Here is a 15,511-nt window from a genome sequence, read left to right as displayed (position 1 = left end):
AGTTATAGGTTTCTTTTTACCATATTTGTACATTTTCTAAATTTGTGTTTTATATTTTCCCTTTCTTTCTTGGGTTTATATGAGAGGAATCTTATCATTTTAAAGCATATAAAATGGAGTGCAGAGACATTTATGAGTGATGAGACAAACAAGCTTTTTAACAGAATCAGATCAAACTTCCTCAAGTTTGTCACAGGGATGGCCCCAGAGATGTCACAGTGACTTTTGTGTCATGAGTTGTGACACAGGTAACATCCATAGAAAAATCCAAGCCCTCAATAAAGCACCACAGCACATGTACTAACCACTAGGAGCAAAAGCGTTATTTGAATGACCTCTCTAGGAGATCTTCTCACCCTCTGCTTGGAGATGTGGAAGTGTTTTACTGGGGAGGACCGAACGAACACAATAGTCTAAGTGATCATACTTTTTGGAACAATGGTCTAGGGAAGGAAGTGCAATAAGGGGCCTATCCTTAGTCCTTGAAAGCTTGGCTGCTCTCGATGGGGCCTGTGTCAACAGTCCCCCCACCTAATCTCGCCAAGGGTCACACTTGCTTTTGCACCCTCTGTCCCCACTTGAACAATCCCTCCATCTGTGTGGAGTCCCGACCCCCCTCACCTCTGATTTGGGATGGCACAAACCGGAAAAGTGGCTCACAAAGGGAAGGGCATTCTTCCAGGCAGAAAACAACGTGTAAACAAAGAAGACCACCAAAGACATGGTAGGTGAACTGAGATGGGTTTGTCTTTGCCTGCTGGAGCAGAAGTGCGCTGCGCCACCCTGTCTCTCACTGTGGACACTGTGTGCGCTTTACAAATCCGTGTGGAGAGCCAGAGAGATGAGCCAAACAATGAAGATGGGTTGGAATTTGGTGTCATCACGTAACCTTAAACTGGTTAAAAGAAAGGGTTTGAAAGAGACCGTGCGTTTGCTCTGATCGGAGTCTAAGATTTCTGTCTGCAGATGTGGAAAAGAGCCCAGATGTTTAATGAAGTGCTGGAGGAAGTCTTGATGACAGGATATGGATGTTACCTAAAGTACAATCTAGGACTCTTTAGAGAAACCCTAATTCATGCTTCCTATGATCTCATGCTTCCTATGACATAATCCAGTAAGTGCTAAGTAAACAGTCAAAATGTGTACAAATGTGCTCCCAAAACTTAAATTTAAGTTCTTGTTTAGCATTTCATTTAATATATGTTGGGACATGGCTGCAGGCATTTGCCTATTGTAGCTTAAATTGTACAGTTTACATACTTTTACCCAAGTAGTGTTCTAGGTTTTTGAGATTTTGGGCATTTCCTTGCTCTGTTGTGTTAGCAGCAGCTCTCTAAAAGAGCCCTGTGAGCGAGCCTCTCGGTTTATCAGCTCTGATATGGTGCAAAATCCAGAGTGGTAGCTGTCGCCATCTTCATTTACACAATCGATAAGAGGACCAGGGGAAGTGTGTTACTCTTTCTCCAAACACGTAATCTCCCCACACTGCAGGCGTTCCATTGTCAAGTCAAGAGGACTGGAATAGAGCTGTGAACTTCCTGGAATCTGCCACCTCTGACTTTTTGCTGAAATTCTTCAGGCCTCAAACATTTGAGACTGCCACAGATGCTAAGCAGTCCACCCCTGCTTTCTTCTGTTTAATCAAGTAGTTTGAGTAGTCATTACCGAAGAGGAAGGTTGTCAGTCATTAAGCCATTGTTTCAGTGGTTATGACTGCTCGGGGTGGGGGTTGGTATGCAGGAAGGAGCCGATGTATAGAAATCAAACATCAAACATTCAGCTCAAAGATCAAAGCCACACTTGATGACAGTCTGTAGGATACAGCTGCTGGGAATGCAAGCACAGCTTCTTAAGTAGGGAAACATAGGATTGCACTATGTATTGCACTAGGGATGGGACGATAACCGGTTTTATCGATAACCGTGATAAAATGTGCTGAAGGTTAGTAATATCGTTTAAAAATGAATTATCATTAAAACCGTGTTTGATTATCGCAGTTTTAATAACTCGCTATTAAATCATGTCCAGCCAGCAACAGTCTGACGCAAGCGCAGCGCACAATGTTTTTTTTGTTTTTTTTCGAGAAGGAATGGCGAAAGTCAGTGACTTTTCTATGCTTTTCTATGCTTCTACACTTTTCATTGTAAGGAAGGAAATGCCACAGAATTTAATCTTTCTTTAAATTAAGTGCATAGAGTTGCTTGTTTTATTAGTTGTTTGTTGATTATTAAATATAAAACTTGCTGAAATGTTTTCAGTGTGAGCATCAACTATTTTTGAACACTTTTATCTCGTTTCAACAAAACCGTGATAATATTGATAATCGTGATAATTTTAGTCACTATAATCGTGATATTAAATTTTCATACCATCCCATCCCTATATTGCACCTGTATTTTCTGGAATAAAAAAAGTTATACTTTTACCAATAGGACAGGGGTTTCAAGTCCTCTCCTAGCGGGCCAAGACCCTGCAGAGTTAATTTAAAACATTTCCAAACACACCTGCCTCAAAGTTCCTAGAGGTTCAGGTGTGTTTAACTGGGGCAGGAGTGGCCCTCCGGGAGCAGCATTTGGCTTTTCAAGATTGGCTCTTGTGAGAGGTGAGATGGCCTTTCCTATAGCTGCTATAATGTTTTGTTCAGATTTTAGCCATACTTTAAACTACAAGAAGATGTCAGCGCCCCATTGGGCCATTGCGCTATGGGTGTTTGAATCCCGGCTCGTGGACCTGTCCTGATTCCGCCCCCTCTTTCTCTCTCCCACTTTGCTTTCTTACTCACTATCCTATTTAAATAAAAGGCAAAAATGCCCCAAAAATTAATCTTATAAAAAACTACTACTTAAAGTCAACTTTGTTTCATATTGCACAACTTTGCCCAAAAAGTTTCCAAAAATACTTTGGAGAATACCATGCAGAGACGCCAATTTGATCACATGACTTCCAATAAGACAACACATGCAGAAAAACCAAGACCACTTTTTTTCTACTAAATGGACCAAAATAGACAAAAAAAAACAGACCCATTGGGTTCCCAACTGATATCTTTAACCACTGTTAGCAGCGCAACTCATCAGTCACAAGGTTCTCATTTATAATTCTGTCTGCATGTTTCAGATTATACAGCTCAGTCTAGAATTTAAAGTGCACCTATTATACCCCTTTTTACAAGATATAATATTGGTCTTGGGTGTCCCCAGAATGTGTCTGTGAATTTTCAGCCAAAAATACCCACTTTTTGTAACAGCTGGAAAATGTCATTTTTGGAGTGTCTAAAAAAAATAGCTGATTTGGAGTGTATCGCTTTAAATGCAAATGAGCTTTATATTCCAGCCTCATCTCCAGAAGAGGGCATTGAATATATATGTCTCTCTGCATTGCATATCTACAGCAATAAACAGCTGGTAAAAGCAACATGACTAAGAACAAGAGAATCGCAATGTTACAGAGCAGCGCGAACGTGCTACTGGACAAATCAGGCGCTACGAACGACGCTAACTAATTTCACAAGCGCGGCACTGATCAGTTAAAAAATAATGTATGCATACAAATATGGTTAAAACACTAAGCACTATAACGACATGACATTCACAAAGGAGTCTGGAGCGATACACGTATTTAGGTAGATTTTGAGGCACATTACCTTGAAAAATAAGGAGTGGGTGGATTTTTATCATTGTACTGTAGAGTGGCTGTGTTCACACACTGCCAACACAGATTTATGTCCAAACACCATGTAAAAGTGGATTTTGCATTAATAGGTGCCCTTAAAGTGTCCTATTTGTGGGGAGTCCGTAGCAGTTTTGGTTCGACTACCTGTGTGACAAAGCTTTTTGGAAGTGTCATATTTTAATATGACAGTGCTTATGGGTCATTTCAGATGGAGCACAATCTGTGTGACTCCCAAACCAGAGGCAGGGTAAAATCATGAGAGCCTTGCTTTTCCTTTGGGTGTGTATGTTTACAGCTTGGCTCCAACGCATTGTCAGTTATAGTAGTGAAAGGCGTTGGCTGCTCTTTTGTAGTTGAACATATAATTGTGTACTTTTGATATAAGCAGTGGTTGCCTAAATTTAGTGTTTTCCTTCTTTCTTTTTTTATGACTCTCAAGTTTACAAGCTTCACTCCACAGAAATGAGCAGAAACCTGAAGTCGGCTTTACAGTTCAACTAAATCCTTGATTGTGCAGAGTTGAACACAAATTACCAAATGCATTCTTGTGGTGGAAACCCGTTATGCTTTATGCCTGCCAGTTTTGGCATAAAACAATAAGTATTTGTTTTCAGTCTTACCAGTGTGCTAACCAAAGAAGAGGTGCTTTTTTGCATTAAAAATAACTTGAATAAACATTTTGCACATGAATGTTTTTTTTTGTTTGTTTTTTTTAAGTACGACCAGTGTAATCAGGTTCACAAACAAATGACTCGTTTTAGAAGGTTCTTTTTAATTAAATGGTTAAAAACCTCAGTAACTTGTCAAATACAAATCAGCACTCTCGAAAGTACAAAATAGTGGTTAAAAGATTGTCATTCAAAATTGTTTATTTCCCTAGGTTTTCCATCTTTGAGCAAGAGCCATTGCTTTACTTCAAAGCTTCTCTTTATGTATGGCAGGTAACTAGGTTCTTTTGAGAACATGTCAATTAACTTCTCCTGTGGATTGAGGTTATAGAGCTTCACTTCAAAGTTTTTGTGTGTGTGTGTGTGTGTGTGTGCGCGTTTCGGTTACTCATTGCTGTGACATCTTCATAATAAGGATGATTGATGGATCGTCACTGTGACTCCACATCATGGGTGTATCCAGTGTCTGCGTTCTTGGTCCCATTCTACCCCAGTGTCTTGAGCTCTGACCTCGCCAAACTGGGCATACAAACACTGATTCACCTTTAGGCGGACACTGTGGGTTTCTCTGACGTTCCTGTGATCAGGTTAAATTGTTTTGTCATTACTGGGAAAGATACAAAATGGAAGCTGGTGTAAAACGGAACATGTAGATTGAATAATAAAAACATAATATTGTCACGTAGGCCTAGCATTGAAAAAAAAATTAGGCTACAAGTGAGATGGGCGATGTAGCATATTTTTGTACTTTCTGACAGTATTCATTTTATATTTCTCAATGCTTTTGTGTTTGTTCTAAAATTGGTAATTGTTTCAGAATATTATTGCAACAAATCCCCCATTGTAGATTCTTGAGGAAACTTGAGGAAAACAATTCCTTTCAGAAGATGTTTTTAGATGTTTTCTGAAGATTAATAGTTTTTTAAAAAATTGCAAAAATATATGTTACAAAAGCATTTACATGCACTGTTAAACATGTTGCACTGAGATGTATTGATTTTGACGGAAGAAGCAAACAATTAGTTGTATCAGGGTCTTAAAATATTGACTAATGGTCTTGAGACTCTGTCCATTTTTGCAGCGACAGAATTGTCTCCCTCGAGGGCCACAATTGCTGAAGATCAAAGACCCAAAGATCACTATTGAGTGGTCTATTATTTTCCATTCACCTGTCAGTTTAACGCCTGCTGAGCTGGCTAGTGAGGTCAGGCAGAGGTCAGAGGTTAATGAAGTGCCCTGTGTTGTTCACAGGAAGAGACAGTGTTATTTAGTCCTGTATCTCCTAACAGGAATCTCCAGAGGTCCTCAGACCTTAGCATCAGTCTGGATCCCAGACTCCCTCTGGGGCTCTCATGGGAAATACCAATGTAAACTGCCTAGCAGCGACTCAAAACTTTAGTCCTAAAAGTTAAAGTGAGCAGTTTGTCATTTTTGCACTGCTGGTGGTATTTTCCATAGTAACCACCCAACACTACCTAGCAATGACTACATTCAGACCCCCCCTCTCTTCAGACTGCCCAGTTTTATAGTTACAGGTTGATGTGCAATTCAAGCGAATATACTTCATTTGACACTTATGATCAACTATGAGCTTTCAGTACAATAGAGAAGCTGGGGAAGGGAATTCATACTGAATGGATTGAGGTTGACAGCCATGCTGCTGTGATGTAAATGGTAATAGTTGAAATATCAGACGTGCCAATTAATGAAAGGTCTTTTTTACAGTGTATTGGGCACCCTTGTTTCTAGTCATCATTTTGTCATTAGATTTAAACCACTATGGCTTTATATACTTGCAATATATACAGCATCTTGATCGTCTTCATGTGAAACTGACATTTGTGTTCTGTGTTCTTTCTCTTGTGTCGTAGAGTTACTGGGCTCCACAAAGAGGCTGAACATTAACTATCAGGATCCAGACGGGTGAGTCATTGTTGTTTTGGTGAATCTCATAAGAAATAACATAACATAATATAACATAATAATCAGGTCAGAACACAGACATTCTGGTGTTTGCAGCCAGTCAACATTTTCCCATAAGGTCACAAAAACTGAGAAGTCAACTGAATAGAAAAGCTGCCAGAGAAATATAGGTTTCTTGTTTATTGACACCTCAGTGCACTAGTATTATTGCAAGTATATCATAGTTTAATGAACACTGGGGTCAAAAGACAATGCCAACATGGCAGATAATGGATGGTAGGTAGCAGTCAATGGATGAAAAGTTCCTCATAAAATAATCTGAAAATACATCATTAATTCATTACATCATCATTTAATGTCATAGTTCAATGAGTTCTTAATGGTTAATGAATCAAAAAAATAACAAAGTAAAATTTTGGTAACATTTTAGTATAGGGACCAGCTCTCACTATTAACTTGTTGCTTATTAGCATGCTTATTAGCATTTTCTACATATCTTATCTTACCCAATACCTAAACTTAACAACTATCTTACTAACTATTAGTTAGTTTATTGAGACAAAAGACGTAGTTAATGGTTTGCTAATAGCAAGAACTGGACTTTAAAATAAAGTTTGACCATAATTTCCACAAATTCTTAATTTGGTGTTGAAATCTGTTTTGATATTTACATTGCCAAGGCTGAATTAAAAGATAGGCTATTTTTTTTGAGAATATTATGACAATGTTTTCTATTTGAATATATTTAAAAATAAAGCTACATTTTCAGCATCATCACTCCAGTCTTCAGTGTCACATGATCCTTCAGAAATCACTCTAATATGCTGATTTGCTGCTCAAGAAACATTTATTATTATTATTATCATATCAACTACAATAGAACAGCATTTACTTGAAACATAAATTATTTGTAACATGAAAGCGTTTTCTTTATCAAATAAATGTATCTTAGCATTAATTTATTTTAAAATGATAAATAAATAAATATAGTGATTCCAAAATTTTGAAAAGGGAGTACAAATGAGCTGCTCATGTTCTCTCCACTGACAGCATCACATCCTCGTCCCGTCACTTGAGAGTGTCAGTATGATCATGTGCAGGCACATCGACTTCCTGTGTGATTTATCATCCCACTTTGATTCGTTTGGAAATTGACAGGAACGCTTTTTGCAAGTCGCTGAATCACACAGACATCTGAGTCAGCAATCAAACCTCTGGATTACACCACTCTGTAAACTTTTCGTAATAAGGTTTCGTGACTATGATCAATTTTTCACTTGGCTTTATTATATTGAATTGTGTGGCCATTCTATATCTAATCCTATTTTTCTGAACACTTTAAGTTGTGCACTGTCATGTAAGCTTTTAACATTTTGAATGCGCAAATTTCCCCAGATGCTTTGAAATAACTCATCAGTTTTTGCTATAATAATCATGTTTGGACAACTTCATGTACACACAAGCTATTAGCCTTAAAAGCAGTGTTTATAAGTCTGAATCCTTTGAGCCAGATGCTTTACCTGTGTCTCGTCTTAAACTGACCACTATCGTTGTTCACACAGTCCATTAAAACATGCTATGTCAACAGTGTCTTTGAGATAAGATGGGCCTCTCGCAGGGCTGTAAAATGGTACATTGACCTCGTATATTAAACTTGAGACTCTTATGACATTTAGGTGCTTGTTTTTGGGCCGCCCCCCATCTCTCTGTCATAAAGAAGAGAAAGGGGGGTGGGTCAGTCAAGGGGTCAGAGATAGCCATTCATGGATAAGGACCGTAACGAATTAGATAGGAGTGTTTACAAAGCACTGAACAGCCATTATAGAGGCCGGATGGGGAAGGCAAGAGGAAAACAGGGAATGATGGATGAAGATTTATGGAAGTTGTTGAGTGCTGATTTGTGCTTTCTTTTATGGCTGGTGTGAACAAATCTGCCACTATATGGCATTAAAGCACTATAAATAGATAACGAAAAATATTCAAGATAAACTCTCGGGTTAGATTGGCTGACGTCTCAGGTCTTTAAAGTGGTCCACTCTTAGTTTGAACAAGATGCATCAGTCATGTTGTTTTATTTTGTTTTGTTAAGTTGCCATGGTATCTACTGACCGGGTTTTGTTATGTAACATCTCTATTTAATGGAAATTTACTAACAGAAGAGGAAAACAGGAAAAGGGGCTAAAGGATGTAGTCGAGCTCACTCAGAGTGTATGTAACCCAATCATGCAGAGACCTGTATAGCTTATTAATGGGAATGAAGTACTTAGACTCACCCGTGTGGAGGCAGAAGCTTCAGGCTGTCTGGAATCTGAATCTTACAAAATAACATATTTGGGTCATACTCCCCATTACAAAATATATGAGTAACTCGGTACATTTAAGTACTGAGTATTAATTAACTACATGTACTTACTGTATGGTTAGGGTTAGTATTACAGTGCGTTCACAACAGACTTGATTTGCGCAAATAAATTGTTCTATTTGCGCGTAGTTGGACGCTTGAACATTTAGAGTTTATTCGCGCGTGAAACTCACTTCACAACAGACACGAATCCGCGTCATGGTGGGGGGGGGGGGGGGGGTTGATGGGCTTCTGTTGAGTTTACGCAGCATTGTAATTTCAACCACCATTTATTCTGATAATTTTCTAAATATTACTAAAACACTGTTAGTGTTTCTAAATATTACTGTTATGGTGTAATGAAATTGAGTTTTAAAAGTATTTCAGGCGAGAATGTAGTTGTTTAAAACTCAAATCTGCTGTTACACACTGTGTATTAGTGCTGTCAAAATATGTGCTTTAACGCAATTTTCTAGTTTAATGGCGTTAAAAATATTTAACTCAGTTAATGCAGGGGCAGGGCTGAGGTTGGCCCACCCCACTTACTATAACTGCTTCTGTCTCTTTCTTCTTGACAAAAGTTCAGTTTATTTAGTCGCGCAGAATGTCTTTTTACGACTTCAGACACACACTTCACTACGCCTCAGCGCCAGGTGCAAGTCAAACAAGCGTGGAAAACGCTACAGGTGAAAAGGAGCTTCAGTACAGCAACAGTGAACTGCGCTCATATGAGATATTTTCAGGGCATATGTCAGGAAAAACAAAATGTTCGGTCCTGTCTGCCGTTATACTGTGCTTGTAACGTGCTCTTCAATTGCACGCACAAATGTATATAATTTAATATTAAAGAGCAATTATATATAAAACGTTATGAGAAAACAAGATGTGTGGCAGATCCACATCACATTTAGCAGCAGCAGCAGCTCTTAAAGAAATAGTAGCCAGAAAACCTAACGCAGCTGCTGCGATGTCTGTTAATCAGAAAACAAAAGAAAAAAGAGTAAATCGGTAGCTTTTGAAGCTTTAAGGATTCATCTATATTTAATTTTGAATTTAGTGTTTGATAACTTTATTACATTTCTGTGTATTTCTTACTTTCTCACAGGTAGCTGAATATGACATTTATTATAATGGGTCTTATGTGAACATAGTTTTAGGTTAAATTAAATGTTGTTATTTTTTAACGTAAATGTTAAATTTGATAGCTCTCATTTACAGTGTAATGTCGAATGGCTGTAATCAATGTTCAGTTTCAAAGAGACATCAGTATTATAGGTATCAGTGATACTCGCCTTAAGTAATAAAAAAAGGTGCCACTGAACAAATATTATGTTGTTTGTACATTTTCAATTTTCAGTTCTACAATAATAATAATTTAAAAAAAATATATATATATATATGTTACTTTTTTGAACATGTTTTCATCAGATACATCCATCTAAAAGACACGAGAGTTGTGACACTGTTAGGAAAGCCTTGTTTCTGCATGCCACTTAATGATGACCTCAGCATGCATCATAAGCTTGCACTTTTGATTGTGAAAGTTTTTAATGCTTTTGCATGCCCAGGTCTGTTGGTAAAGGAGAAAAAATTAAATTGGGTTGGGGGGGCTGGCTTGGTTTAGCAAATAATAGTATTGTAGCGTCAAAGATTTTGCTTGTCTGTGAGACAAATTGGTATTTGAGCCGCCTTTGACTTTCTGGGGAACTGTTAGGATTTGTATGGTGGGCGTTTCCATGGCAAACATGCTGGAATGTGTGTGAATGAATGGCAAAGCCGGTGTGAGAGGGACTCTTTGGAGCCCTGTCCTTTGTCCTCCTAGGGCAGCGCTGCCAGGATGCATCAAATCCATTCTGACATCCCGAGAAATTAAGGTGAAAGTGGACAGGTCTTGTAACACAAGACCCTCACTGAGTTCTGGGAACTTTTCCGAATTGTGTGTTTGTGGGTAAATCAACAACTGTTCAATATCGCTGCGGGCAGCCACTGGACTGTCTGACCCACTCTTGATATTTCCTGGGGTGCAAAACTGTGTTTTTGTCTGGTATGATGGCCAAATGCAGCCAACTCGTGTAAGCTGATAAAGAACATGACAATATTCCAATTAATTTTCATTATATGTGTGTCATTATATTAAAGTTTCATTATATGTGAACATTACTAAGTATTAAGGACAGTAATTAAGGCTTAATGACATTTAATTGTTGCTGAATTATGCCTGTGCTAACATATTCCCTAAAATATTTATTATAGGCAAGGCTCAACAATAAGGATGGCCTAAGGCCAGATTGCGGTACTCACACTTGTCCGGTCGGGCCAGTGCTGCTTGTCACAAAATATTATGTTTGTTTGTTATTACATTTAGTTTTTCTGTCACATGTCCAAAATTATTACTAAACATGCTGATTTAAATGTAATGTCATTTAATTTAATTTAACTTTAATTACATTTCAGTTCAAAGCCATGCTGACGTTTGAGGAATGGGCTGAAATCTAAATTATTATTTACTGAAAATCTTCTGCATGGAGAGTGACCAGTTCCCTGGTAAAGTGGGGTTCACTTCAGGTCCAGTTTAGGGATAAGGAAGACCTGTCATTACAATAATTATTTTAGTTTTTTTCCTAGAAAGATGGATAGCGTGTGTAGAAGTGTTCTCATGAGAGAGAGAGCTCTTTCACAACACAGGTTTCTTTCAGCATCTACATCCCCTCGCAGGGCTCTCAGGTCCAGCCCTCGGCAGGTCAGGTAAAAAGAAGCTAAAAAGAAAGACACCACAGAGCAGTGATTGTGCCACCTACCCAAGAGCCCCGCACCTCAAAACCAGACCTAGACGGAATAAGCAGACTTCTCATGCACTCTTATTGGGATGATATCTGTGCACTGTAGCGTGGATATAAAAGTGCATAATCAAATAAATGCTTGTTATACAATGACCCCCAAGATGGGGGTTTCAATTCTGCGTAAAATTGAGTTGTGTGGGCACGGGTCCTGTGCGGGCATGCTCATCACACAGAGAGGGCATGAACTGATTTTCTTCCCCTCCTCAAACACAAATGTCCCAGTTGTGAGGCTGACATTGCCATCCTAGATTCTGGAGAGTTAAAAAAGTAATGTTATGCCTATGGCTTTGTGCCATGGAGCCTCTGGCAGTCTCCATTTCTTGCCTTAACCTGCCCTCTTGTTGTAGTGCCATGGAATGTTCTCGACTCTGGAGATTTTTTGTGTAGTAATTAAGTATAATTAATTCTACTTTAATAGGATTAATATGATTATTTACTGGCAAACTACTAATACTATTGGAATTTATTTCTGGAACTAATTCAAAATCCTAATGTAGAAGAGATATTGTCTCTTTGGAAAAAGGACCTTGCAGGGATCCAATCGGCCAACTTCTGGTTTTTAATCCTAAAATTTAACCACTATGCCACACCACCCCCTTTCATCCTCCACTTAAACCTTAGAATGAATTATTCATTTTCAGACCTTCACAGCTGTCATGCCATTTCTCATGAGTGTCGAGTACATCCACTGTGAAGAAACTTACACGTCAAGCTGATTTACATCAGAGCATTTCTGCTAAGCACTGCAAACTTTGTGTCCTGTGTGATTCAACACAATGTGAACGTTTTTCACCAGGTTGTGATTCTGAGGGTTGGAAGACCTTGTAAAGTTCCAGTTCTTCAAAAGCTCAGTCGGGAAAGTGTTTGCCCTCAGCTGGAGTCTCAGTGCATTCATAAAAATAATCAACTTGAGCGGTCATATTTATCCTGTCTGATCTATTTCCGCTCTACTTGTCTATGTTGTCCCATCTAATAGACACAGCAGTCAGTTCTGAGAAGCCAGTCTGAGGCCATGGGTTCAGGAAATGAACAGCTCCTTTGGCTTGCTCCATATGGATTGAGTAAAAAGTCTCTTGACTCTGCTTTTCATAAAAAAAAAAAAGCTGAGCCAAAATACCTCCATTGCTAAACAAACCACATAAGATGTTCCTCCATGATTCTTGATAAGATGAGTCAGGGTTGTTGTGGGTTAAAATCCATAAATAGGCAAAGCTTCCGGACTGACGCTGCAGACAAATTGAAGTTATAATTCTTGCCTGAGACTTCCAAAACTTTGTGAGCTGCCAATTTAGGCATCTATTTGAAGCATCGTAGCTACTCAGGACAAAATGTCTTTTCTCGAAGACTGGCAGCATGACTTCTTTGCCTTTTAAGATGCTTTTTTGCCTTTAAATATGCCGCCTTTTGGCTGATTTCTAAAGCAGCATTGCATAAAATCTTCGCAAAGGCAAAACCAAAATGCACTGAAAGGGACATCCATCCCCAATGGCAAACAAAACCGAACTCTGCAGTAAGTTGAGCCTTCCAAAGGGTTTCAAAATGGTCCTTTACAAGGTTCTGGTAGAATGCTGAAAGCCTGGCTGAACATATCAAACAAGTTCCTCCGACTGTATGGAATCATAGTCTGAAGCTAAAAACAAATCTGAGACTGTGGCTATTATACACTATACAATTTTTTATGAAGTATGTCAACTCTGACTGCCTGAAATCTGCTTATGCTCTGATTTTTGGCAAATAGCATTGACTTGTCCAGACTGCAAATCAGGCCAAACATATGGTAAAAAGTATTGTAGTGTATGGAGGGTTGCAAAGAGGTGGAAAAAGTTTGGTAATTTATGGTAAAAACACACACACACACACACACACACAAAAATCAGAAATTTTAGAAACTCTCAGATTTTGTTTTTTAGGAAAGTTGCCATAAATTTACAAGAAATGTTCTAAATGTAGGCAATATATAGCCAGGCTTTGTAGCAGAGTTGACCTCATACATTAGAGAAAAGAGCTGTTTTCTTAGTTTTAGCACCCTGATGAAATGGTCATTGCTTAAGTAATGTCTGCCATGCTGTGACTTGACATTTAAAGATACTAAAGTGGGGAATTTAAGCTAATTTGTCACTGGTGCACAGTTTATTCCAGAAGCACCACAGTGAAATTTGGCTCATTCTTTATAGGGCCACTTGCACCTCAAGTGACAGCTTCCCCTTCTAAAGTGATATGTTTGCACTAACGGCTGACAGTGAGGACCTCACTAAGACAAGATTCTGGAAGGAGATTTACATCTGAGGTGTCTGAAGCATTTGAGGGGGGTGAGGAAGACAGGCCTGTTACTCACCTGTGAGAGGTCTTGCTTTGATTTTGGCATGTCCTAACACAATACATCCACCCCAGACAAGTAGCATTTTCATTTGTCACACTTCTGTAAACATCAGATAATACGAGTGTGGTTGTCTGTGCCCAGAGGACACTGTTTTATGTTGCCTGAGCTTGTACTGAAATGAATATTGTATATATCCCTCTTATCACACTTCTTTTTTTTTATTCGCCTCATGAAGCCTTGTAAATTTCAGACTTCAGTCTCTAATTGTGCCACAGCTTGAGCAATACAAGGCACTTTTACAAGACATTGGTTTGTTGGCAAACTCACATGTACTGGAGCTTTTATTTTTCCATTCTCTTTATGTCATCACATGGACTCAAGTGGGGAATAATGAAGGTGTAACTGTGCTCTGGTATCAAAATAAGCTGATATATGTTAAAGAGTGGCTTCTTTATTATTTGTCTGTAGCCTGCATCTTTTCCAAAAGTTTTGTTCTTAATATGTCAAAAGTTGCTCTTTTCACTATTCTCTCCATCTCTTTAAAGTTTTCAATGTTTTTCCCCCATCAGGTTTTCAGCGTTGCATCATGCTGCTCTCACGGGCACTACAGAGTTGCTCTCTCTGTTGTTGGAAGCTCAGGCTGTTGTGGACATCAAGGATTGCAATGGTTAGAACTAACTCCTCATTACCTTCAGCTCTACATTGAGTAAAACTATCAACTGGTTGTTATTGACTTGCATATTAATCCGGGACCTCATAACTGCAGCTTGATAGAAGACCTAAGCTTTTTAGTTCTGTTGACCTTTTAATTACCGAATTAAGACATGTGGAGATCGAAGTTCAGCATAGACAAGTGCACACCTTAATCACACTATTAGCTTCATGTAGGATTTTTCACCGTATTTTGCGACAGGATACACACAAGGACTTCACATATAGCATGACAAATAATTAACTACACTTGAAGCTTTTGTAAAATTAAAAATGAAACACCCAAAATTATTCATGGCATCATAACGAAGATTAACTATGTTTATACATTAAATTCTGGAGGGGACTTTGGATGGCGTCGCTTGGAAACTTAATGACGTGTGCCATTAAAGGGTTAGTTCACCTGGGAATGAAAATTTGTTCATCTTCTTCTCACCATTGAAGCATCTTAGGTGTATGTTCCATTCCTCTTTCAGAATAATCCAATCGAAGTTAAATAAAAAATTGTCCTTGCTCTTCCAAACCTTTCAATTGGGGGTAAGTGGGTGTTTGTTGTCAACTGTTGAAAAGACGTGAAATAAAGTGTACGCATCTGTAATAAAATGTCCCTCACATGGCCCCGGGGGATGAATAAAGGTCCCCTGTCGTCAATCCAGGCATTTTTGTAGGATAAATATCTAGATTTCAAACATAATAAACACTTTTTCTCACTTCTGCTGACTGTTGGGAACCGGAAGAAAGTGCAGGAGGAAGATGGAAGATGTATGAGTCGCACACGTGCCTCTGGGAAATGTAGGAGCAAATGAAAGTCTCCTCTTGGCTTATTTCAAAATCCAGTTTTCTTTACAAATCCTTGTTTTTGTGCTTCTAATTCGTGACCAGTGTTTTGATTTGATGAATTATGACATCTGCATGCACGTCTTCTGGTTCCCAACAGTAAGCGAAAGTGATAAAAAAGTGTTTATCTCGCAAAAATGCATGGATTCCTGACCGGTGGCATTTATTCACCCCCCGGAGCCATATGAGGGACGTTTTT

General features: G+C 38.7%; 1 protein-coding gene across 6 annotated transcripts in view; it reads left to right on the top strand.

Annotated features, from left to right (window-relative positions):
• The window catches only part of LOC132141063 (caskin-2-like), a 57,743-nt gene that overhangs the window by 22,048 nt on the left and 20,184 nt on the right, over nucleotides 1–15,511 (top strand). For all 6 annotated transcript variants that reach the window (XM_059550288.1, XM_059550277.1, XM_059550268.1 and 3 more), the window contains exons 3-4: nucleotides 6,212–6,263; nucleotides 14,334–14,431. In XM_059550288.1, coding sequence (XP_059406271.1) covers nucleotides 6,212–6,263; nucleotides 14,334–14,431 — 150 coding nt within the window. The remainder of the gene's footprint in view (nucleotides 1–6,211; nucleotides 6,264–14,333; nucleotides 14,432–15,511) is intronic.

This window comes from Carassius carassius, chromosome 1, assembly GCF_963082965.1.
Source record: "Carassius carassius chromosome 1, fCarCar2.1, whole genome shotgun sequence".
Classification (NCBI taxonomy): domain Eukaryota; kingdom Metazoa; phylum Chordata; class Actinopteri; order Cypriniformes; family Cyprinidae; genus Carassius; species Carassius carassius.
The sequence above is the reverse complement of the archived record's forward strand: the minus strand, read 5'-3'. Positions and strand labels throughout refer to the sequence as shown.